The 27,254-nt window shown below is 40.0% G+C and overlaps 1 protein-coding gene across 2 annotated transcripts in view; it reads left to right on the top strand.

Annotated features, from left to right (window-relative positions):
• The first annotated feature begins 11,931 nt into the window (after positions 1 to 11,931).
• LOC120995333 (mannosyl-oligosaccharide 1,2-alpha-mannosidase IA-like) overlaps positions 11,932 to 27,254 on the top strand; it is a 115,860-nt gene continuing 100,537 nt past the window's right edge. For both annotated transcript variants that reach the window (XR_005777573.1, XM_040424462.1), the window contains exons 1-2: positions 11,932 to 12,483; positions 17,166 to 17,262. Coding sequence is in view for 1 of the 2 variants with exons in the window: in XM_040424462.1 (XP_040280396.1) it covers positions 11,932 to 12,483; positions 17,166 to 17,262 (649 nt within the window). In the remaining variant the exon portion in view is untranslated. The remainder of the gene's footprint in view (positions 12,484 to 17,165; positions 17,263 to 27,254) is intronic.

Here is a 27,254-nt window from a genome sequence, read left to right as displayed (position 1 = left end):
AGAAGCATCTCAGATGTGGAAGGCCCCTACTGTTAAATTTGAAGTTTCATAGCAAAGGGAATACTTATGTCTATAAAAAGTTTTAGTTTTTCCTTTTTAATAAATTAGCAAACATTTCTAAATTTTTGTTTTCACTTTGTCAATATGGGGTATTGAATGCAGATTGATGGAGGAAAACTTTATTTATTTTTTATTTTAGCACAAGGCCGCAACATAACAAAATGGGAAAAAATGTAATGGTCTAAAGACTTTACAAATGCATTGTAACAGACTGGAACGCATTTACAATATGAGATGCCTTTCTATTGATCACTGCTAATTCAGTGAAGTGATTGCAGAATCTCAAAGGATGGTAATGATGGTATGGCAAAGATGGAAGACAGAAAGTCTCTGTGCTTTTCTATATGACCATGAAATGGGAATTTTTGATTAAAAGGAAGGAAAATGGAAAAAATGCTATCGCATGCACAACCTATTAAAATAGTTATTTTTGTGAAGTGCAGTATTTTTTTAAAGAGGCCATCATTTGTGCTTAAGAGCTGCTCTGTATCTGCTTATAGACAGGCATCAATCACTGTGTAAGAAAGAAGGCAGTATGGCATGAATACTGAGTTCACTGTATTCGTCAATGGTTGCATTTACTACATGAATATTATGGGGGTCATTTATCAAACTGGAGTCAAGTAGGACTTAGTTGCCCATAGCAATCAGATTCCTCCTTTCATTGTCCAAAATGAAAGGTGGAATCTGATTGTTTGCTATGGGCAACTAAGCCAGTTCTACTTTACACCAGTTTGATAAATTTCTCTCTATGAGTCCACTGAATTTGTTAATTGTTGCTCCTAATATCCAAGTGGCACAATATTTTCTGTATACATAGGCAGTATATTTAGATTGGCCTTAAAACCAGTATAATGTTACTAACATGCTGCCCTCCATACTGAGTGGGCGATCAAGCAGTGTTAGAGAGCTTATAGGCTGTTTTCAAGAAATGTCAGTAAATCGGCTCATTTTCACAATACTTACTCACATCCTCACATAGTTTTGACAAGCAACTGAGTGTGATGTCATTGCCCCAGGAGCAGTAATATCACCAGGCCCAGCATGAGAGCCCTTAACAGTCTCAGTCCACCATTCTCTGTAAATACTAGGACTGTTATATAAAGGCTTATTTATTAATAATAATAATAATCTTTATTTATATAGCGCCAACATATTCTGCAGCACTTTACAGTTCAGGGGTTCATGTATAAATAACATAGCAACAGACCAGTCAATAATTAGAACAAGAGGAATGAGGATCCTGCTCGCAAGAGCTTAAAATTTATTTATCATTAAAGGGATCTTTTCACAGTCAAGCCCTTTAATATGAGTGCAGCAGTGAGCTCCCAAGACAAGCAGCTTATTGTCAGCGATTTATACTATGGCTGTGTTGAGAGAATCAGCGAACCTCAGATTCCCCCATCAAAATCAGTTGTTTGCCAGAAGGATTTGCTGTCTTCTCATCATCTCCCCTGTGGCAGCCTTAGTATTACATGGTGGCCATTCAGCTTCATGTTAGGAGCTCTCTTCTCCTGTTTATGGCATACATATGCCCTAACTGGTCATATAGCCAGGGTTTGTCTTAATGTTATCCTCAGGAAAGGCCATCAATATCTAATTAGCAGGGGTCTGACATCCCCCACCCCTAACAGTCATCTGTTTGAGAGTAGCTCTGGCTCTGGAAGTAGGCACCATAACTACACAGCTCTGTCCACCGTATAGTTACTGGAACTACACAGCTTTGTCCACTGTGTAGGGGAAGGAGCTGGTTACTGCAGCACTATGCCCACTGGGAGCAGTGCTGCAGTAACCAGCTGAATAAAGCTGTGTAGTTCCAGTACCTTCTTCTGGTACCAGTGGGACTGGGGGACAGCTGATCGGAGGGGTGTATCCTAAGGATAACCCCTTCAAGGCCTACAATACATAGGTGATTTATACTAGAGAGATTAAAACAATGTGAGCCAAACATGTTAGGGTTGGTTCACATCACATTTGATATATACTTTGAAAAAATAAAGTATACTTTGGAACTCTATTGTGAACGGATACCACTGTATGGCATCAGTCTGATGCATCCGTTTAACGTATAAGTTTTTTGTTCTTATAATATAAATTCATACAAAATATAAAAATACATAAAATTAAGTAAATACATACATTTACATGTATATAATATGGTATTATGCCATTTATTATTTCTAAATGTAATTTTGACCAAATTGTTCTCAGAATTTATATCACAGAAATGATGAACGTCAAAGTAACAAATGAACACGTAAAATATTAAGTGTTGACAGTTTTCTCCTTGGTGAGGTATGATTAATCTCTTACCCTGTTCATAAATCTCTTTTTTTCTTGTCATCAGGATTTTGCCAATTCAGTTATCATTATTCTGATGCATTGGCCAATTTTTAAGTGTGATGTTAGCTTTTGGCAAATTTAGGAAAATATTAGGCAAGTTGATTCTCTTTACTATTGACTAACTATGTATTTATAGCATTTACAAAAATGTAATTGCTACTTTATGTTGCAAAATGTTATTTTTTTATTGTATTATTTCTCAGCGTTCTAAAAAATTGCCACTATCCTCTCCAATGACATTGAACTTTTGATTGTGACTATTTTACTGTGATTGAGCAAGATTTTGTGTTTTCTATACATACTGCAGATGCCCGATACCTGTTGCCAGAGAGAGCTGCCTCTGTTTGTCTCCTCTCCCCCGTTGCTTGCAAAAATAGAACAGTCGTGGATCCCTATGGCAACCTCTCCTACTCATTCACATTTACACATAAGTTATATCTAATGAGTTGGAAAGCCAGGGCTGAAAACAATATTAAGATAGAATGGTCTTTTAAGTGTTCATATATGGTCTGTGTCCACTTGGGAGGACTCATTTCCAATGTTGTCTTGTATTTGTATTAGTACAGTTCAGTCCAGTTCTCACTGATTTCAAAATGAACAATCAGTGCAGATCTCAAGTCTCCGTCTGCTATTCATTGTAGCTTTCACCTAGTTTCCGGACATTTGAAGAATTATATTAATATAAACTATGACAAGATAGTATAAACACTTGCTCCTCAAGGTCTTCTGGTGGCTTTCTGTAAAACTTGCATTTTTTTAATATTTTCAGGCATGCAGTGTAATAACAAATATAGATTTATACACACATCCTATTAACCTAGATATAGTTATTATCACTTTTCAGTGAAAATAGTATGGAAAAGGGGGACTGCATAATACGTCTTTGGTTAGCGCTGTTGTCTTTCAGCACTGGTTTCTTGGTTTAATTTGACCAAGGACAACATCTGCAGGGAGTATGTTCTCCCTGTGTTCTATGTGATTCCTGTGGGTAAGTACTCTGGATATCCCACACACTGGTTAGTTGACGTCCTAGAAAATTAACCTCAGAAAAGGATGGGCCATCATCAGAAGAGCAGTGCCATTCAAGTGAAAAGAAGAAAGCTGTAATTACCCAGTACCAGTGTTCAGGTAAACGCTGGAGAGACTGCAGTACTCGCATGAGTGTCGCTGACCAGTGGGAGTGCGGAGAGTTGGACCCCCACTGATCTGATATTGATGGCCTATCTTGAGGATAGGGAATCAATATTGTGAAAGTTAAATACCCCTTTAATAGAAAATCTGAAGAACCATTTGGCAGGCTAAGTGGGTTGAAATACTGGAAAAAGCTAAATATTATAGCATATTTTTGTTAATTAATTAATTAATTAATTAATGTTTATTTAGTCTAAAATGTTGTACTTCCATCTTACATAAGGGGAAATTTATCATTCTCTGCATGGCATAAAAAATGTTAACGCCACTGAGCCTAAATCTAGGTGCAAGTTGCGTTTCTACGCCTCTCTTACCACTTGCTGCAAAAAGAGGGCTTGGCAATGTCTGCCATATATTTGTGTTTAGGCGCATGGACCTGCACCTCGTCATAAATTAGCTGCACAGGGGATATCATAGACCGGTGTAAAACACTGGTCCATGATAAATTACCCCATAATATGTTTCAAATAAATTAACAATAAACTGAAATAAACCCCCATCTTGAATAAGATAATAAAATTCACAGAGGACAAAAACAAATGGTAGAAAAGTTAAGGCATAATCTCCTTTTTTTGGGGTGGAAAGATTGATACTATAATAAGATTGGTACTATAATATGCCCACTCACATTTTCATAACATTCACTGAAACCCTCACCAATGTCAAGTTTTGACTCCTTAGGGCCTGATCTCTTGCTAGATAAAAGATCATTTCTATTTCAGTGCTCCTACGCCTCTTTTCTTGAAAGCTTTGATTACTCACTTCCCCAACCATCCACTTAGAAATAAGTACTGTATATAGATGTACAATGGACACAGAGACCACATTTCAGATGATTTCTAAAACATAAAGCATGTGCTTGCTTACAAATGATCACATATTCTTGTCTAACAACTCTCTCTTTCTATGTGTGTGTGTATATATATATATATATATATATATATATATACATACCCACATAAGGGGTCATTTACCAAACTTGTGTAAAGTAGAACTGGCTTAGTTGCCCATATCAACCAATCAGATTCCACCTTTCATTTTTAACAGCTCCTTTGGAAAATGTAAGGTGGAATCTGATTGGTTGCTATGGGCAACTAAGCCAGTTCTACTTTACACCGGTTTGATAAATGACCCCAATAGTGCTAGGAAGCAAGATCAATACATTCAAGATAGTGTACAAATCCATTATGTTACTACATATACTATAAGATGCAGCCTCAGAATGTGCTTTTTCACTAGGAAAAGAGACGATTTTCTTGTTTTCTTAGAGGGTATTCGACAGATGACATCAGTTTTCTTACTAAGAGATCTAGTTAATATGAACATTCAATTGGCAGCCGATAGCCCAGGGAAATGCTATATAAATGGGCCAACTGGGAGATGACATTTTATTAAGGGAAGGGGTCATACAATAGCTGTAGTTCAGCATGTTCTTTAATTATTCTCTATACCTCCTAAACACATATCTATATCTTCTGAATTGTCCGACCCTTCAGATAAATTATTTGTGAGATATTGCCCTTGTTTCTTCAGTTTCCTCTATGTAATGTAGATTCTGCCTTAAGGTGTGCTGGAGTATAACATTCAATCATTGAGACACTTGCTTAATAATTTTGACTTATGCCAGTATTTCTTTGTGGCTGGAATGGGGTTTGATTGAAATGGATCCCAGCGGGGACAGTGAATTATAATGCAGCAAGGGGATTAGACTGTATTTAGGATGCAGAAAGGAAAAGCTTTAGCCTGATCCAGTTCTAAGGGCAATGACATAGTAACTGTATGTAAGGGTGAAGCAAAATTGCTCTTTTATCTCATTTGTTCATGTCAAGCTGCCCTACTTTCTATAGTAAAGTCATTGCCCTGTTCCTTTAAGGCAGGGATCAGGAACTTTTTACACTCCAGCTGTTGTCAAACTCCCAGCATGCTCCTTTCACTTTTATGGGCGTTTCGAGAACAGATGAGCAAGTGTGCATGTTGGGAATTGTAGTTTAACAGCATGGTTGTCTCATGCATTTAATTTTGTTACATTAATTGAATTTCGGTCTGAAGAAGAAAAATAATGTATGCTATTGCTTTCACTGTCACTGGAAGAAAGTTACTACCTGGTTTGGATGTGTTATTGTGAATTTCCAATAGAATTTATATTGAACTGTATGTTACTTCTTATTGAATATGTCATGGTACTTTCGCAAGAAAGAACAATACAGAAGGAATATGAGAGCTGTTGCTCTGAAAATACAGAATTTATAGAATTTGGGGAATTTTTTTTGTAATTTTTATTGTTATTTCACATTTTCTAAAACATATCAAATTCCCACCCACAACAATCCCCTACCCCTACACCCCTCCCGATAAGCATGGTACACCAAGTAGTCATCTATACACAAGCATTGGGTCATCTTTTAAAGTTAAGATGTCTCATTCCATGTACAACAGAGGAAGCATTCATCCGAGAAATCTAGGTTCTAACTAACCACAAACTTACTGAGTGGTAGTGATCCCAGCTCCTCCCGTCTCTAGTTCTGATCCATCAAGCCATAACGACTGGAGCTTCCCACATTTATTATAGGCTCCTAATTTTATATAAATATTCTTCTCGTGGACACAAGCCAATTAACCTTTTCAATAAACCCATGGGTGGAGATTCCTGTAGCCAGTGCTGTGCAATGAGCTTTCTGGCCATGTCGAGTATTCTTTCTACCACCACTTTATAGACTGTGGGGCAGGCAAAGGATTCAGACATACAGTGTTAAATCAATTCACCAGGTCCACCACCCCCCTGTCAAATTTTGGACAATACTGCATCATTTGTCAGCACTGGACCACCACCCACTGCACTATCCTTTTTAAAAGTGTGTCTTAGGGTCCATGCACATGTCCGCAACTTAGGTCCGGATCTGTTCCGCAATTTTGCGGGAACGGGTGCGGACCCATTCATTTTCAATAGGGCCGTAACGGATGCGGACAGCACACTATGTGCTGTCCGCAACCGCACTTCCGGATCCACACTTCCGGATCCGCAATTCAGTTCCCGAAAAAAATAGAAAATTTCCTATTCTTGTCCGCATTTTCTATTATAGTGCCGGCGATTTGCGGTCCGCAAAATGCGGAACGCACATTGCCGATGCCCGTATTTTGCGGATCCGCAATTTGCGGACTGCAAAACACCTACGGACGTCTGAATGGACCTTTAACTGAAGGTCCACTGACGTCATATTCAGTAAGCAGATCTAAGAATTGTTTTTCGTTTCCCAACTGCAACAATATGTGAGACACTTTGTATATCTTTAAGGCTACTTTCACACTTGCGGCAGGACGGATCCGACAGGCTGTTCACCATGTCGGATCCGTCCTGCAGGTATTTCGCCGTTCCGCCGGACCGCCGCTCCGTCCCCATTGACTATAATGGGGACGGAGCTCCGGCGCAGCACGGCGGTGCACGGCGAAAGGCCGCCGGACTAAAATTACTGCATGTCAGGCTTTTTAGTCCGGCGGCTTTTGCCGTGCACCGCCGTGCTGCGCCGGAGCTCCGCCCCCGTCCCCATTATAGTCAATGGGGACGGAGCGGCGCTCCGGCGGCACGGCAAAATAGCCGCAGGACGGATCCGACATGGTGAACAGCCTGTCGGATCCGTCCTGCCGCAAGTGTGAAAGTACCCTAAGTTTCTACCTACCACAACTGTTTAGCCCCAGCAGCTATGATATCTCCCACAGAAACGTATATTCAGTACACTTAGTAAGGTTCAAAATATTTAGTGCTCTCCACCATACCTTATGCAATGTGGGGGTTAGTTAGTTTTAAAGAGCATCTGTCAGCATGCTCAACCCTATTAAACCAAGAATGGTTGATCATGCTGATTAAAGGGTCACCTTGTTTATATCTGTACAATGCATCATTCCAGAAAAAACAGTATTTTTATTAATATAGTATCTAGCTGGTTGGAGCACTGAGGGCCCAGCCAGAGCACTTCAAGCACCAGTTTGTGAACGTCCCTGCAGCCTTAGCCACTCCTCCTTTCCTCTGAGATGACCAGCCCTGTCAATCCAGGGGAAGGGGGTAGTGGCTAAGGCTGCAGGGGTGTTCACAAATTGATGCCTGAAGGGCTCTGACCTCAGCCACTCCCCCCTTCCCGAGATATCTAGCCCTGTCAATCCAGGTGAAAGAGGGAGTAGCTAAGGCTGTAGCGGTGTTCACAAACTGTGGCTCTGGCCAGCCCCTTAGTGCTCCAACTAACTAATTAGCATATCAATGCAAATGCTATTTTCTCTGGAATGGTGCATCATATAGACATAAACCAGGTGATATTTTAATCAGAATGCTCAACCCTTCCAAGCAATGTACCTAATTTAAAAGGGTTGATCATACTGACAGATGCCCTAAATTTTTAAATCCTAGCCCATAAGTTGCTGCAATTGGGGTGCTATATAGTAGGTCTCAGGGTCTGGAACTGCTAAACCACCATCATCTTTGCTTCCATTTATAATTTATAATTTGATTCTGGCTGTGTGCATGTGCCATGTCAAGTTTCTTAACATGCAGGTAATGGGGTATCCATACAGGTAATTTGTGAATAATCTATAACAAGTGGGACATTCATACCATTTTAATAAGGCTGGTGCGGCACACCACGGACAGTGGCATCCTGCACCAGGACAGACTTTTAAACCTAAAGGGGTTGCGTCACTTCAGCAAGTGGCATTTATCATGTAGAGAAAGTTAATACAAGGCACTTCCTAATGTATTGTGATTGTCCATATTGCTTACTTTGCTGGCTGGATTTATTTTTTCATTACATTATACACTGCTCATTTCTATGGTTACGACCACCCTGTCATCCAGCAGTGGTGGCCGTGCTTGCACACTATAGAAAACAGTGCTGTACTTTGCATACTCCTGCTGTCCCAGACACCAGAGAGGCCTGCCTTTTTCCTATAATGTGCAAGCACCAGTACCACTGCTGGATTGCAGGGTGGTTGTAACCATGGAAACAAGCAGTGTATAATGTGATGATAAAATGAATCCAGCCAGCAAAGGAAGCAATATGGGTAATCACAATACATTAGTAAGTGCCTTGTATTAACTTTCTCTATATGATAAATGCCACTTGCTGAAGTGAGACATCCCCTTTAAGCTTTGTATAAGATTCAGGTGCTCAAAGACAGAAAACTCTAGTAAAACCTTAAACCCTAAATATTTGGTAACACCCCAATGGAATTAATTCACATGGAAGCTTAAAGGGTTGGTCATTTACCGTCAAAAGAACAGATATACTCCACTAGATGCATTGTCCAGAGTACCGCCCATATGTCTTAATAGTTGTCATGCCTTTGTGCAAACATGCATTCACATCTACTAAAAAAAAGAGCATATCATCTATGTATAGGGCAATTTTTGGAGGTAGCGGTCTGGTGGTTCCCCTGCAGCATAGTTTACCTGTACAGGTTTCAAAGGGTGAATGCCAGAGGACTTCCAGAGTAATGCCCTAGGGTTTAGCCCAAAGTCAAATCTATTGTTTGACGCAGTGGTTCCTCACCCACTGCTGTAACATGGTTCAAGACAGTTACAAAGAAGAGGAGAGACAGGGAGCACTCCTGAGAAGTGCCGCTGCTCAACACAAAAAGGATTGGTTTATAGTTAGACAGTAGCGGCAATAACATTTTTAGCAGAAAGTTATTAATATTGTTTAGAATAACTCCAAGGCTATGTCTGCCTTTGCAACTATGTTGCTCCAATGGATAAAAATGAAAAAATAAAGCCAGTTTTAAAAAATAAATCAGAATCAAAATGTCCTACTGTTTTGTGTCTACAGCTCCTATGTAGATCATGGTAGCAGACTACAGACAGAATCTGTGTAGTCAGATCCTGCAGTCATACCCTCTATCATTTGTCCCCATAAGAAATAAGGGACAGATGCAAGGGAGAATGACTTTAGGATCATACTACACAAAATATTTATGGTCTGTTACCCTGGAGACACATATTAAGACCTGTGAATGTAAAAATATTTCTACGAAAACTAGTGCATAGTAAAATATTACCTATAGCAACAGTGTTTTCATTGCAAAAAGTACCGATTACCATTGGAAATGATAGGCCCCATATGCTTTTTACTCTTCATCTGTTTTGCATGCTGCGCCTCTACATCACGGATCTGCATAATGCTCTGCCACATAAATATTCTGGCTGTGGCAATTTATTCCTAACCTCCTGCAAACTATGTATGTCACGTCATTTGTTGATTGTAATCTCTAGCTGGCTTAGATTTGTTCCAGAATGCCCGACTCAATTTCCTGCCTAAAGGAGCGAATATATTTTATTAAATGAAGGACAAACTAAGACCAAATGTCATTGTGATAACGAAAGTAAAGTTTGTGCAACACGTTTAACATCCAGCTCTTAAGGGGTTATCCCATGATTAATGTAATAAATATGGTCTATGTGTAAAATAACAGAATAGCTAAGCATGTGTCAGCAGTTCAACAACATAAATGCGACAATATTTTAGACCGCGCTTTAATACTCAGTCTGGCGCGCTGTAAGTCTATGTGTAAAATAACAGATTACTCACAGTTCACAATGAAATGGATGGGGCTTTTATAGGGCTGTGACATCACAGGCGAAGGCTATCTGCTGACTGTCTAGCTACACGACATTATGGGGGATCTCACGTTCCCGGACTTCTTACTTTCACTTTGTAACATGTGCAGCAGCCATTTTAGAAAAAAATAACTATTCATTACCACGAAGCGCAAGGAAATTCGGATTTGTGGTGAATCAAATTTTTCCTAAACTTCAGATTGAATTCCACTTCGGATGGTTCGATTCACTCAACACTAGATATGACGTCAGAAAATTATACTGGAACATTGGATAAATCGTAACCACTTTACAGCATTCTTGCATTCAGCAACATGATAGGTGAGAGTTCTACGTATGTAAAGTAGAGAAGTAGGGGAGGGCCAGCTGTGCTATAATGGAGATAGAAAAGAATAATCTGGTTCTTAGTGCACAATCGGGGGTCACATGACCTCAATAGACGGAGTTTTTTCCCTAAATGCAGATATTGAGTGCAAATCTACCAAAATGCTGCATCCATGCAATCAGGGAACGATGCCATCTGAAATGAAGTTCTCACCTCATGCAATACAGTAGATAGCACATTACTTCTATAAAGGGTTTGTTTCTTAAAGGCAACCATTGCCTGTATGCTATTTTAGGGATCTCTATGAACTAGAATGGAGAGTTTCAAACCTTGAATGTGGGTATGATCAAATAATTTATGTATTCTGTTTTCTTGGCTATTATAATCTGGTCTTGGATGTATCTTATTGGTGGCCATTCATCACTGCAGTGGAAATGGCTGGCTGGCCATGGATTTTCCTGACAAGATCCGCTGTTTTCCAAGGGTGTTGAGAGCTGGACCCCTGGCATTTTTAATAGGAAAAGTTTTGCTTGTGGAAAGAGAACACCTTTAAAGGCTATGTACACCTTTGCGGGGCAATTTTTTTTAAATTATTATTGCGTTGTACTTATTCTGAGCTAAAATTTTTTTTATATTGGTCTTAAATAAGTGTTTATGTGCTTAGCAGTTTAGAGATAAGGTTTATAAGATGACCGGCACAAAGTGAAAATGAAAGTAGCAGTTGTACAGTTTAGAAAACAATTAGTCTTTTGTGACAGAATGGCTCAATATTTTTTAATAAAGGCCAATTGAAAATATGATTTTTTGCCAAAAATGAGTAAAATGCAATCATAAACAACATTTGCCTCCAAAGGTGTGCATAGCCTTTAAGCTCAGAAAAGGATGATTGAAGACTTAGGTTTAGATGCAATGTGTCTCTGTTCAAAGGTCATAACATTTATTTTAAGAATCAGAGCTTGTCTTCCTTAGGCCCCATGCACATGACAGTATTTTCTGTCCGCATCCAGTCTGCATGTCTGGCTGCTCAGAAAAACAGATAGAACATGTTTACTAGTGGGGAATATGCAGAATGGGAAAATGTGGGGTGTATCTATATTTTTCAAATCCACAAAATTCATACGGTAGTGTGCATGAGGCCTTATACAGTATCTTTTTCATGACTACCAATATCGTCTTGCATTGTACATGATTATTAAAAGCCTATACCCAAATCTTATGCACTCTTCTCAATTCATCATTATGTTATGTATTTATTTATTTATCATCTGCTCTCGTTACAGGGGTCAACACTTCATCATCTTCATGGGTCAACAGTCAAAAATCATTTGCTAAATTTGACATACAAAAAAGTCTATGCAATGCCATGATGTGCATGTAAATACCAGTCACAAAGTCTTAGATGCAAATTAAAACAATGTTTCTCAGAAAAATTTCTGGGATATTTCCAGCTGGATTTGGACTTCGCCTGTCACAAAAATTTGTATTTTTATTATTTTTGTCTGGTTTTATTACACTATGCTTTGGAACTCTGTTTCTCTTACCAGACACATCAAAATTTAGAAGAATATTTTTATCTAGTACACAGAGCCAGAACGGTGAAAGATTACACAACTATGCTAGTAAGAAAATGAACAAAAAAAACGTTGAAGATCAAAAGTCACTGCTGCAGAATACAAATCGGGAAAAGTGGAGATCCAAAGACAAGTTTGATGTGGATATAAAACCACTGGGATTTCTAGCCAGCAAATATGAAACACAAAAAGAAGATGTTTCACTGAACAGAGAAACCATAGTAGCTGCTAAAGCCAAAAATAAAGAGAACGAGATATCCGCAGCTCAGAAGAACCATGCCGACTTTGTTTTTGATTACAAGGCATTTAAGAAATCCCTTAAATATCCACCACTGGGAAATCAACCTAAACCAAATGATCCAGCAATATGGGAAAAAAGAAACAGGATAAAGGAGGTAACTATTCCATTTAAGCATTATGTTACTATTCTTTCGAAGCAGCGAATGATCCTAGACATCTTTGATTTGACAGCATACAACGCCCTGTCTTCATGTCCACTCTGATTTGTTCCTCTTGACTTACAAATTTATAATATATGCGTTATTTTGTAGCTGAACTGAATTGATTTTATTTCTTTATGTCTTTCTTTCCAAGTTACAGCACTTAATTATAGATGTATCATACCTGGGATCGGAAGACAGTTACAGACTTAGGGCTCAAGCACACTACCTTAATTTTTGCTCTGCATCCGATCTGCATTTTTTGTGGATTGGATACAGACCCATTCATTTCAATGGAACAGCAAAATGGCACATCTACATGTCCATTCCACAGTTCCGCGAAAAAGATAGAACATGTTCTATTCTTGTCTATTTTGTGGACAAGAATAAGCATTGTTACAATGGATCTGCAAAAAAAAGGATGCAACATCAGTCTTGCATTTTATGCATCTATCTATAAATCTCTCACTCAGTCCATCTACTCTCTCTCTCTCCTATCTATCTATCTATCTATCTATCTTATCTGACTATCTATCTCTTATATCTATCTATCTGTGATTTTTTGCTATTTTTAAAGATAAAATCCTGAACAGGTAGCAGGACACAATCATTTATGAAACCACTGAGTTTACTATCTTCTGCATCTGTGGCGTTTACTTTGATTAAAGTCTAAAAATAATGCCTGCCTTTATATAACAGCAACTTTCTGACTTGGATCAATGCATCCTCATAAATTGTAGAAACAAGATTGATGAAGTGAATGGATCATGTTGGAGAAGAGTTATGATGATGAGTTATCATGAGTGATAACAGAAGCATGGCTATGTGATATATACTGTAGGGCAGGACTATATTTTTTCATTTTTAGAAGAGATTGGAAGAATGCGATGCTCCTCTGGTTTCCCCTCTGGCTGGGAGATAAAGATTCCGAACAGAAGACAACCCCTGTTAAGTCAGATTTTCCTTACAGGGTATGTGGAAATGGAATTTCTAAACTAGACAATCCCTTTAAGACAGACAGACACCTAGTTCTAATTAAAGTTGTTGCCCCATTTCGACAGCTCTCTGTTATGTAGATCCCTCAGCGTTGAGCTAATCCCTAGGGGTCTAGTCGCAGGGACCTCAAGCAAATAGATTGCTGAGGGATGTTACTGTACACATTTTGCCCAAAGAAATGCAATATTACACCGTGCTCACTGAAATCTGAAATTAATGGGTGATTATGTAATAAAGATTATTATTATTACCTGGTGAGTTGGTCACAATAAGTCCTCCTGGGTTCTTCCCTTTTTCAGGAGTGCTTTATATATTTGCTAATGTTACTTAATGTTTTGTAAGGTACAGTTGTCACAAATTATTATACAGGGTGGGCCATTTATATGGATACACCTTAATAAAATGGGAATGGTTGGTGATATTAACTTCCTGTTTGTGGCACATTAGTATATGTGAGGGGGGAAACTTTTCAATATGGGTGGTGACCATTGCGGCCATTTTGAAGTCGGCCATTTTGAATCCAACTTTTGTTTTTTCAATAGGAAGAGTGACACATCAAACTTATTGGGAATTTCACAATAAAAACAATAGTGTGCTTGGTTTTAATGTAACTTTATTCTTTCATGAGTTATTTACAAGTTTCTCTTTGTTTACAGCCATTGACATGTCGCCGAGGTTAACACGTGAGGAGCGGATAGAAATTGTGTTGATGTCTGGTGAACGCAGTAACCGGGTCATTGCAGCAGATTTCAATGCAAGACAATCTACGAGACCACCCATCTCCCATGCTACAGTTAGCAAACTGCTTGCTAAGTTTCGTGAAACTGGTTCAGTGTTGGAAATGCCAAAATGTGGACGCATGAAATCTGTCTCTAATGAAGAAACATCAGTGCCACAGCGTAGCACTCGCCGCCTGTCACTGGAGAGTGGCATTAGTTGAACATCCCTTCGGCGGATATTAGCTACTCACAAATGGCACCCTTACAAACTCCAGCTACTGCAGCATCTCAACGAGGATGACCCAGATCGGCGCACTGAATTTGCAGAATGGGCAAAACAAAAATTGGAACAGGACCCTCAGTTTACGCAGAAGATTTTGTTCAGTGATGAGGCAAACTTTTATGTGAATGGTGAAGTTAACAAACAAAACCACCGCTATTGGTCTGACACTAACCCACATTGGATAGATCCCTCCAAGACTGTTGGAACAAAAAAATTTATCTTCATAAGTGATATTGCAAAAGGCCTCGCTGGTAAGGTTTGTCTTTTTGCTGATGACACAAAGATAGGTAACAGGGTTGATGTTCCTGGAGGGAAACGCCAAATGGAAAAGGATTTAGGAAAACTAGAAGAATGGTCAGAACTCTGGAAACTGAAATTTAATGTGGATAAGTGCAAGATAATGCACCTGGGGCGTAAAAACCCAAGGGCAGAATATAGAATATTTGACACAGTCCTGACCTCAGTATCTGAGGAAAGGGATTTAGGAGTAATTATTTCAGAAGACTTAAAGGTGGGAAGACAATGTAATAGAGCAGCACGAAATGCCAGCAGAATGCTTGGATGTATAGGGAGAGGTATAAGCAGTAGAAAGAGTGAAGTGCTTATGCCGCTGTACAGAACACTGGTGAGACCTCACTTGGAGTATTGTGCGCAGTACTGGAGGCCATATCTCCAGAAGGATATAGATACTCTAGAGAGAGTTCAGAGAAGAGCTACTAAACTAGTACATGGATTGCAGGATAAAACTTACCAGGAAAGGTTAAAGGACCTTAATATGTATAGCTTGGAAGAAAGAAGAGACAGAGGGGATATGATAGAAACTTTTAAATACATAAAGGGAATCAACTCGGTAAAGGAAGAGAGCATATTTAAAAGAAGAAAAACTACCACAAGAGGACACAGTTTTAAATTAGAGGGGCAAAGGTTTAAAAGTAATATAAGGAAGTATTACTTTACTGAGAGAGTAGTGGATGCATGGAATAGCCTTCCTGCAGAAGTGGTAGCTGCAAATACAGTGAAGGGGTTTAAGCATGCATGGGATAGGCATAAGGCCATCCTTCATATAAGATAGGGCCGGGGCTATCCATAGTACTCAGTATATTGGGCAGACTAGATGGGCCAAATGGTTCTTATCTGCCGACACATTCTATGTTTCTATGTTTCTATGTATGGTGTGGTATATGGGGTACAAAGATAGTGGGGCCATTCTTCATCAATGGAAACCTCAAGGCCACTGGATATGCGAAATTGCTACATGATGATGTGTTTCCCTCTTTATGCACTGAAGCTGGCACGTTCCCTGAGTTTTTCCAGCAAGATGGTGCACCACCACATTATGGGTGTCAGGTCCGAGCATTCCTAGATGAACAGTTTCCTGGAAAGTGGATTGGTCGTCGTGGGCCATTTGAATGGCCCCCAAGGTCTCCCGATCTGACCCCCTTAGACTTTTATCTTTGGGGTCATCTGAAGGAAATTGTCTATGCTGTGAAGATACGAGATGTGCAGCACCTGAAACTACGGATACTGGAAGCCTGTGCTAGCATTTCTCCTGCGGTGTTTCTATCAGTGTGTGAAGAGTGGGAGAAGAGGGTTACATTGACAATCCAACACAATGGGCAGCACATTGAACACATTTTATAAGTGGTCAGAAACTTGTAAATAACTCATGAAAGAATAAAGTTACGTTAAAACCAAGCACACCATTGTTGGATTCAAAATGGCCGACTTCAAAATGGCCGCCATGGTCACCACCCATCTTGAAAAGTTTCCCCCCTCACATATACTAATGTGCCACAAACAGGAAGTTAATATCACCAACCATTCCCATTTTATTAAGGTGCATCCATATAAATGGCCCACCCTGTAGTATTGTATAATGCTATTTTCACATCACGTTTTTCCCACATTTAACATATATGTTGGGAGAAAAGGAAGCAAAAGTATAGTATGCTATGTTTTTCCATCCTAGAGAGTCCATCAAACGTGTATATGTTAAACGGATATATTTCTTTACAATGGAATCCTACGGTGGCTAAAGCCACTGTAGGGCATGTATTTAACGTATACATCATGTACATATCTTATACATTGGACAAAAATCTGATGTGAACAGTGAACACAGCCTGACAGGAGTAGTGGATTTGACTGATAAGTGTGAAAAAATTTATATAAATATAAGTTTATGCATTTAGAGTTATACCACACCACAATAATGGAACACTAAACCTAGAATTGAATGCTAAATCCTCATTCTCCCCTCCTCTTTATAGATTTCATAGACAGCAAGTAACCTGATTCCTCAGTGAGCTGATAGTGTGTTGTATCTGTCAATAGTCAGGAAATATTTTAGCTGTGAAATCAGAGCGAACAATCAGTTTAGGAAGCATGGGAAGTAAGGATAATTGGAGAAAGAGGCATATTTCTCCAATAAGATGTATTACAAAGTTTCTTATAGTCACCTGTACAATTGCTTTTTGCAAAGTTTGCTGAAAGTACAGTGATCGTTTAAATATCAAACATTTTACTAATTTTCATTTTTCCTGTTCCAAATAATTAACACAAATATTGTTATCTTAGATCTTTCTGTACCAATCATTTATATCTCATTTATACAATGTATAACTTTTTTTTGCCAACAGATGATGAAATTTGCATGGGACAGCTATAAGAGATATGCTTGGGGAGAGAATGAGCTTCGTCCAGTGACTAAAGATGGACATTTTGGAAGCCTATTTGGTAAGGTTCTGGACAAAAAAAAAAATCACAAAATCTAACAGTTTGACTAATTTTAAGTAATGTCATAAGCAGATCAAAAAATATTAACAAATGTTAAGCAAGTATTACTCTCACAAGCCATGCCACCTAGACTATGAAAGCAAGCAAATAGAGGCACACATTGGTAAAATATGTATAATGATTGATGCATACATTTATAAACACATACTGTATATTGATAAGCAAATACACATTAATAATCAGGTTAGGAAGGTCATACTGTGATTATGCCATGTTCAGCACATTGATAATAAAATAACTGGTATTTATCTATGTATTGTACCTGGTTTCCAAGGTAGATCAAAATCGTCCAGCATTTTTTATGAGAATATTCCACTTCCTCAGTGTTGTAATATATTCAATGTACTAAAAGTACAAATAACTCTTTGCTCGAAGACTTTTGAGATTAAACATGAAAATTTGATTGATGAAATCACATAAACATGATTAACATGTTAAGAAAATATAAGAAACATGACACTGGTCTTGATACAAATAGTTTTGAAACATTTTGTGTGCTGAATGTAAATTTCACTCTTCCAGAACTGAAGGGATGCGGAATTAAAAATAAAAAGTCCTGTAGAGAGGGAAAGGAGCAGCAAATCAAACATGCTTGACCTGTTTGAACCCCTGCTCTGGTGATTAGTGGTGGTTCTAGCAGTCGGACCCCCACCGATCAGATACTTATTCCCAATCCTGTAGATAGGGGGTGTTTGTGCCATGGGAAAACACCTTTACATGCAAAAAATTTGGCTACCTACAGCTATAACTAGGTGGTTTTGAGGAGCTACACACTGTTAGTTCAATATCGTGTAGAGTATGCGCCTAAGCTTCCTCTAGTGGTAGCTGCAGGAAACTAGAGGTCTGTCATTTAAAGTGGATGGCCATTTTATACATTTTTTTATGTGTTGCAAACATGCATGCAGTTCACTAATATTACCACTTTAATTGCAATCTACAGTCGTGGCCAAAAGTTTTGAGAATTACATAAATATTGGAAATTGTAAAAGTTGCTGCTTAAGTTTTTATAATAGCAATTTGCATATACTCCCGAATGTTATGAAGAGATCAGATGAATTGCATAGTCCTTCTTTGCCATGAAAATTAACTTAATCTCAAAAAAAACTTTCCACTGCATTTCATTGCTGTCATTAAAGGACCTGATGAGATCATTTCAGTAATCGTCTTGTTAACTCAGGTGAGAATGTTGACGAGCACAAGGCTGGAGATCATTATGTCAGGCTGATTGGGTTAAAATGGCAGACTTGACATGTTAAAAGGAGGGTGATGCTTGAAATCATTGTTCTTCCATTGTTAACCATGGTGACCTGCAAAGAAACGCGTGCAGCCATCATTGCGTTGCATAAAAATGGCTTCACGGGCAATGATATTGTGGCTACTAAGATTGTACCTCAATCAACAATTTATAGGATCATCAAGAACTTCAAGGAAAGAGGTTCAATTCTTGTTAAGAAGGCTTCAGGGCGTCCAAGAAAGTCCAGCAAGCGCCAGGATCGTATCCTAAAGAGGATTCAGCTGCGGGATCGGAGTGCCACCAGTGCAGAGCTTGCTCAGGAATGTCAGGCAGGTGTGAGCGCATCTGCACGCACAGTGATGCGAAGAGTTTTGGAAGATGGCCTGGTGTCAAGAAGGGCAGCAAAGAAGCCACTTCTCTCCAAAAAAAACATCAGGGACAGATTGATCTTCTGCAGAAAGTATGGTGAATGGACTGCTGAGGACTGGGGCAAAGTCATATTCTCCGATGAAGCCTCTTTCCGATTGTTTGGGGCATCTGGAAAAAGGCTTGTCCGGAGAAGAAAAGGTGAGCGCTACCATCAGTCCTGTGTCATTCCAACAGTAAAGCATCCTGAGACCATTCATGTATGGGGTTGCTTCTCATCCAAGGGAGTGGGCTCACTCACAATTTTGCCCAAAAACACAGCCATGAATAATGAATGGTAACATAAACACCCTCCAACAGCAACTTCTTCCAACAATCCAACAACAGTTTGGTGAAGAACAATGCATTTTCCAGCACGATGGAGCACTGTGCCATAAGGCAAAAGTGATAACTAAGTGGCTCGGGGACCAAAATGTTGAAATTTTGGGTCCATGGCCTGGAAACTCCCCAGATCTTAATCCCATTGAGAACTTGTGGTCAATCCTCAAGAGGCGGGTGGACAAACAAAAACCCACGAATTCTGACAAACTCCAAAAAGTGATTATGAAAGAATGGGTTGCTATCAGTCAGGAATTGGCCCAGAAGTTGATTGAGAGCATGCCCAGTCGAATTGCAGAGGTCCTGAAAATGAAGGGCCAACACTGCAAATACTGACTCTTTGCATAAATGTCATGTAATTGTCGATAAAAAGCCTTTGAAACGTATGAAGTGCGTGTAATTATATTTCACTACATCACAGAAACAACTGAAACAAAGATCTAAAAGCAGTTTAGCAGCAAACTTTGTGAAAACTAATATTTGTGTCATTCTCAAAACTTTTGGCCACGACTGTATTATATTGAGAAGTGCAGCCTTCTTGTCTCTATAGCCTTCTGCACAGCGCTCCTGTCTTTTAAATACATAAAGGGAATCAACAAGGTAAAAGAGGAGAGAATATTTAAAAGAGGAAAAACTGCTACAAGAGGACATAGTTTTAAATTAGAGGGGCAAAGGTTTAAAAGTAATATCAGGAAGTATTACTTTACTGAGAGAGTAGTGGATGCATGGAATAGCCTTCCTGCAGAAGTGGTAGCTGCAAATACAGTGAAGGAGTTTAGGCATGCATGGGATAGGCATAAGGCCATCCTTCATATAAGATAGGGCCTGGGGCTATTCATAGTATTCAGTATATTGGGCAGACTAGATGGGCCAAATGGTTCGTATCTGCCGACACATTCTATGTTTCTATGTTTCTAACTTACACTGGGGACACAATGTCTGCACGCATCTCTTAATCATTTAAGAGATGTCTGTGTGCCAGAAACTAAAAATTGCACCTGCAAACAGTGAAAAAACACTCTTTTTATGCACAAAAGAGAGTTTGCATGAAAATGTGTGAGTTTTATATGCCAGAGAACTGGTGCAGAGGCTTTATTAACCACCTCCGGACCGCCGAATGCAGCGACGCGTCCTGGAGGTGGTTGATTCATTCCGCCTGGACGCGCCGGCGCGTCCTCTCGCGAGACGCGAGATTTCCTGTGAACGCGCGCACACAGGCGCGCGTGTTCACAGGAACGGAAGGTAAGCGAGTGGATCTCCAGCCTGCCAGCGGCGATCGTTCGCTGGCAGGCTGGAGATGTGATTTTTTTAACCCCTAACAGGTATATTAGACGCTGTTTTGATAACAGCGTCTAATATACCTGCTACCTGGTCCTCTGGTGGTACCCTTTGTTTGGATCGACCACCAGAGGACACAGGTAGCTCAGTAATATGTTGCACCAAGCACCACTAGACTACACCCCCCCCCTGTCACTTATTAACCCCTTATTCACCCTTGATCACCCCTGATCACCCCATATAGACTCCCTGATCACCCCCTGTCATTGATTACCCCCGTCATTGATCACCCCCCTGTAAAGCTCCATTCAGACGTCCGCATGATTTTTACGGATCCACTGATAGATGGATCGGATCCGCAAAACGCATATGGACGTCTGAATGGAGCCTTACAGGGGCGTGATCAATGACTGTGGTGATCACCCCATATAGACTCCATGATTACCCCCCTGTCATTGATCACCCCCCTGTAAAGCTCCATTCAGATGTCCGCATGATTTTTACGGATCCACTGATAGATGGATCGGATCCGCAAAACACATACAGGCGTCTGAATGGAGCCTTACAGGGGGGTGATCACCCCATATAGACTCCCTGATCACCCCCCTGTCATTGATCACCCCCCTGTAAGGCTGCATTCAGATGTCCGTATGATTTTTACGGATCCACGGATACATGGATCGGATCCGCAAAACACATACGGACATCTGAATGGAGCCTTATAGGGGGGTGATCAATGACAGGGGGGGTGATCACCCCCTATAGACTCCCTGATCACCCTCTGTCATTGATCACCCCCCTGTCATTGATCACCCCCCTGTAAAGCTCCATTCAGACGTCCGCATGATTTTTACGGATCCACTGATAGATGGATCGGATCCGCAAAACGCATACGGACGTCTGAATGGAGCCTTACAGGGGCGTGATCAATGACTGTGGTGATCACCCCATATAGACTCCCTGATCACCCCCCTGTCATTGAATACCCCCCTGTCATTGATCACCCCCCTGTAAAGCTCCATTCAGACGTCCGCATGATTTTTACGGATCCACTGATAGATGGATCGGATCCGCAAAACGCATACGGACGTCTGAATGGAGCCTTACAGGGGCGTGATCAATGACTGTGGTGATCACCCCATATAGACTCCCTGATTACCCCCCTGTCATTGATCACCCCCCTGTAAAGCTCCATTCAGACGTCCGCATGATTTTTACGGATCCACTGATAGATGGATCGGATCCGCAAAACACATACAGGCGTCTGAATGGAGCCTTACAGGGGGGTGATCACCCCATATAGACTCCCTGATCACCCCCCTGTCATTGATCACCCCCCTGTCATTGATCACCCCCCTGTAAGGCTGCATTCAGATGTCCGTATGATTTTTACGGATCCACGGATACATGGATCGGATCCGCAAAACACATACAGACATCTGAATGGAGCCTTATAGGGGGGTGATCAATGACAGGGGGGTGATCACCCCATATAGACTCTCTGATCACCCCCTGTCATTGATCACCCCCCTGTCATTGATCACCCCCCTGTAAGGCTCCATTCAGACATTTTTTTGGCCCAAGTTAGCGGAAATTTTTTTTTTTTTTCTTACAAAGTCTCATATTCCACTAACTTGTGTCAAAAAATAAAATCTCACATGAACTCACCATACCCCTCACGGAATCCAAATGCGTAGAATTTTTTTGACATTTATATTCCAGACTTCTTCTCACGCTTTAGGGCCCCTAGAATGCCAGGGCAGTATAAATACCCCACATGTGACCCCATTTCGGAAAGAAGACACCCCCATGAGGGGCATATTGAGTCCATGAAAGATTGAAATTTTTGTCCCAAGTTAGCGGAAAGGGAGACTTTGTGAGAAAAAAATAAATAAAATCAATTTCCGCTAACTTGTGCCAAAAAAATAAAAAATTCTATGAACTCGCCATGCCCCTCATTGAATACCTTGGGGTGTCTTCTTTCCAAAATGGGGTCACATGTGGGGTATTTATACTGCCCTGGCATTCTAGGGGCCCTAAAGCGTAAGAAGAAGTCTGGGATCCAAATGTCTAAAAATGCCCTCATAAAAGGAATGTGGGCCCCTTTGTGCATCTAGGCTGCAAAAAAGTGTCACACATCTGGTATCGCCGTACTTAGGAGAAGTTGGGCAATGTGTTTTGGGGTGTAATTTTACATATACCCATGCTGGGTGAGATAAATATCTTGGTCAAATGCCAACTTTGTATAAAAAAATGGGAAAAGTTGTCTTTTGCCAAGATATTTCTCTCACCCAGCATGGGTATATGTAAAATGACACCCCAAAACACATTCCCCGACTTCTCCTGAATACGGAGATACCACATGTGTGACACTTTTTTGCAGCCTAGGTGGGCAAAGGGGCCCACATTCCAAAGAGCACCTTTCGGATTTCACAGGCCATTTTTTACAGAATTTGATTTCAAACTCCTTACCACACATTTGGGCCCCTAGAATGCCAGGGCAGTATAACTACCCCACAAGTGACCCCATTTTGGAAAGAAGACACCCCAAGGTATTCGCTGATGGGCATAGTGAGTTCATGGAAGTTTTTATTTTTTGTCACAAGTTAGTGGAATATGAGACTTTGTGAGAAAAAAAAAATCATCATTTTCCACTAACTTGTGACAAAAAATAAAAAATTCTAGGAACTCGCCATGCCCCTCACGAAATACCTTGGGGTGTCTTCTTTCCAAAATGGGGTCACTTGTGGGGTAGTTATACTGCCCTGGCATTCTAGGGGCCCAAATGTGTGGTAAGGAGTTTGAAATCAAATTCTGTAAAAAATGGCCTGTGAAATCCAAAAGGTGCTCTTTCGAATTTGGGCCCCTTTGCCCACCTAGGCTGCAAAAAAGTGTCACACATGTGGTATCTCCGTATTCAGGAGAAGTTGGGGAATGTGTTTTGGGGTGTCATTTTACATATACCCATGCTGGGTGAGAGAAATATCTTGGCAAAAGACAACTTTTCCCATTTTTTTATACAAAGTTGGCATTTGACCAAGATATTTCTCTCACCCAGCATGGGTATATGTAAAATGACACCCCAAAACACATTCCCCAACTTCTCCTGAATACGGCGATAACAAATGTGTGACACTTTTTTACAGCCTAGGTGGGCAAAGGGGCCCACATTCCAAAGAGCACCTTTCGGATTTCACAGGCCATTTTTTACAGAATTTGATTTCAAACTCCTTACCACACATTTGGGCCCCTAGAATGCCAGGGCAGTATAACTACCCCACAAGTGACCCCATTTTGGAAAGAAGACACCCAAAGGTATTCGCTGATGGGCATAGTGATTTCATAGGACTTTTTATTTTTGGTCACAAGTTAGTGGAATATGAGACTTTGTAAGAAAAAAATTTTTTGAAAAAAAATCATCATTTTCCCCTAACTTGTGACAAAAAATAAAAAGTTCTATGAACTCACTTTGCCCATCAGCGAATACCTTAGGGTGTCTACTTTCCGAAATGGGGTCATTTGTGGGGTGTTTGTACTGTCTGGGCATTGTAGAACCTCAGGAAACATGACAGGTGCTCAGAAAGTCAGAGCTGCTTCAAAAAGCGGAAATTCACATTTTTGTACCATAGTTTGTAAACGCTATAACTTTTACCCAAACCATTTTTTTTTTACCCAAACATTTTTTTTTATCAAAGACATGTAGAACAATAAATTTAGAGCAAAATTTATATATGGATGTTGTTTTTTTTGCAAAATTTTACAACTGAAAGTGAAAAATGTCATTTTTTTGCAAAAAAATCGTTAAATTTTGATTAATAACAAAAAAAGTAAAAATGTCAGCAGCAATGAAATACCACCAAATGAAAGCTCTATTAGTGAGAAAAAAAAGGAGGTAAAATTCATTTGGGTGGTAAGTTGCATGACCGAGCAATAAACGGTCAAAGTAGGGTAGGTCAGAAGTGTAAAAAGTGGCCTGGTCTTTAAGGGTGTTTAAGCCATAGGGGCTGAGGTGGTTAATAAGTTCCCCCATGTCTTTTAGGGCTCTGTATCAAAAGCTAACACACAGTAAATGCCAACAGTTTGAATAACATCATTACAATTGATTGTGCAAGACTGAATTCAGATGTCTGTGCTTTCTTGACATTTTCTTGAGTCCTCTTCGCCAGGACTGTTTTTTGTTAATATGTACTGGGTGCAAAACCAGAGTAGATGCCAGTTATTGTATAATATAGCTGTACAAATAGAATAGAATATGTCATATTTGGCAATGGTTATGTCTTGAAAGAACTTGGGGCTATCTTGATGTCTGCATACAGACAAAAACATTTATTGCTTTAGGAAGGTAATAGTTAACAATTGAGTGGCCATCTTCAAGTATTTTTCATATATATATATATATATATATATATATATACTACTCATATTTGGTTTGTGGGTGAAATTTCAGGATGAACCTAAAATGCACTCTAACCTTTACAGGTGAACTTAATGTGACCTTCTCTAAACTTCTGAATGCATATGTCCAACTGTTTAATGTTTTAGTACTTTTTGTACAACTTGCTGTTCTCTAACAAGGAGCTTAACGGCGAAATTCACAACAGGTGTTTGATCCATGAATCGTCCAATAAATGTCCTGGTTCAATTAGAACTGGTATTTAAACAGTCCTCCTCATCATGCTGTTCACATTTTGACATCATGAGACCAAGACAACACCTAACAATTGATCAACAGTACCTTGCCATCGCGAAGCTTCAAGCAGGATGTTCTTAGTTGGAAGTGGCCAGTGAGCTTACAGTGTCACATAGTGTCATCAGCAGGTTGCAACAGAGATACATAGAGACTGGAAGAGTCACAGAAAGGAATAGAAGTGGATGTCCTTTGGCCACATCCCACACTGATGACCATTTCATTGTGAACAATGCCTTGTTGAACCGGATGATGAATGCCACACAGCTCCAGGCACATTTAAAGGATGTGAGAGGCACCCAAGTGTCATGTCAGACAATTTGAATCAGCGTGGTCTGCGTGCTAGATGATCTGTAAGGAAACCTGACCACACCACCAGGCACAGGCGTCACCGTCTTGCATGAGCCAGGGAGCATCTACGCTGGACGAGTGACCAGTGGGCCTCAGTGCTGTTCACTGATGAAAGTTGATTCACACTGAGCAGAAATGATGGCCGCCAATGAAGTTGGAGACATCAAGGAGAGCATCAGCTACAGACGAGCTTTTGGTGATGGTAGTGTTACAGCGTGGGCAGGTGTGTCTAGTCAATACAGAAATCCCCTACACTTTGTGAATGGTACAGTGACAAGCTCATACTATTTGAATAACATCATAAATTTAGCCATTGTGCCTCTGCATGAACAACACAGGCCTAAGTTCATCTTCATGGACGACAGTGCGCCAGCTCATCGAGGTCACATCATTAGGGAATGGCTGCTGGAAACTGGGGTACCTCAAATCGAGTGGCCTGCACTTTCTCCAGACCTGAATCCCGTTGAAAACCTATGAGATCAGCTGAGTCGCCATGTCGAGGCTCGTAACACTGTACCCCAGAACCTCAATGATCCTAGGGCCGCTCTTCAAGAAGAGTGGGATGCAATGGCTGTAATACATTGGAGTGTATGAGAGAAGCAATCTGATGATTGCTACTTACAGTTCCCTATGGGAACTATACATTTTTTTAATCAAAAATATTTAAAAAAATTAAAATTTTAAAATTCAAATCACCGCCTTGCCCGAAAATAAAAATACATAAACAATAAAAAATATACATTATGGGCATTTCTGCATAAGAAAATGCCTGTACAATTTAAAATATAAAAATATTTATTCCATACGGCAAATGGCAAAACGGAAAAAATAAATCAAAATGGTTTTGTCACTTCACCTCCCACAAATTTTTTAAATAAAAAGTGATCAAAAAGTCATACACAACTCAAAATGGTGTCAATAAAAAGTACAGACCGCCCTGCAAAAAATGAGCCCTCATACAGCTGCATAAACATAACTACAAAAAAGTTATAGAGGTCATAATATGTCAATATTATTTTTCAAGGTTTATATATTTTTTTCCAGTATTAAAACACAAGAAAAACGACACATATGTGGTACTGTAATCATACTGACTTGGAGAATGAAAGCAACAGGTCAATTTTACCGTAAAGAGAACACTGTAAAAACGAAACCCACAAAACTGTTGCTGAATTGTGTTTTTTTTTCCAATTTCACTCCATTCAGAATTTTTTTCCAGCTGGCCACTACTAGAGATGAGCGAAGTTTTAGAAAATTCAATTTGGCTGCTTCGCCGAATTTTACAAAAAAATTTGCTTTGTGAAGAAAGCGCATTTTTTTGTAAGTAGCAGGTGCAATGACAGGGAGCTGCGATAGCGCCACCCCCCATCATTGTACCCCTCTGATGCCGCATTCACACATGATCGCGACATCTGAGTGTAAAAACTGTGCAAAATGAACATAAATTTTTTTTTATAAAATTTCCCGCCTCCATTAGCTCGTGACAGGCCGGACGCCGCCATCTTGCTTGAAGATCTGGCGCAAAATCTTGCCTGCCCCAAGATGACATCACGCCGATTGGCGTGGTGACGTCATACATCACTGCACACGGCATTTCGCCGAGATCTTCAATCAAGTTGACGGTGGCCGGCCCGTTGC

This window comes from Bufo bufo, chromosome 3 (assembly GCF_905171765.1).
Source record: "Bufo bufo chromosome 3, aBufBuf1.1, whole genome shotgun sequence".
Taxonomy (NCBI): domain Eukaryota; kingdom Metazoa; phylum Chordata; class Amphibia; order Anura; family Bufonidae; genus Bufo; species Bufo bufo.
The sequence above is the reverse complement of the archived record's forward strand: the minus strand, read 5'-3'. Positions and strand labels throughout refer to the sequence as shown.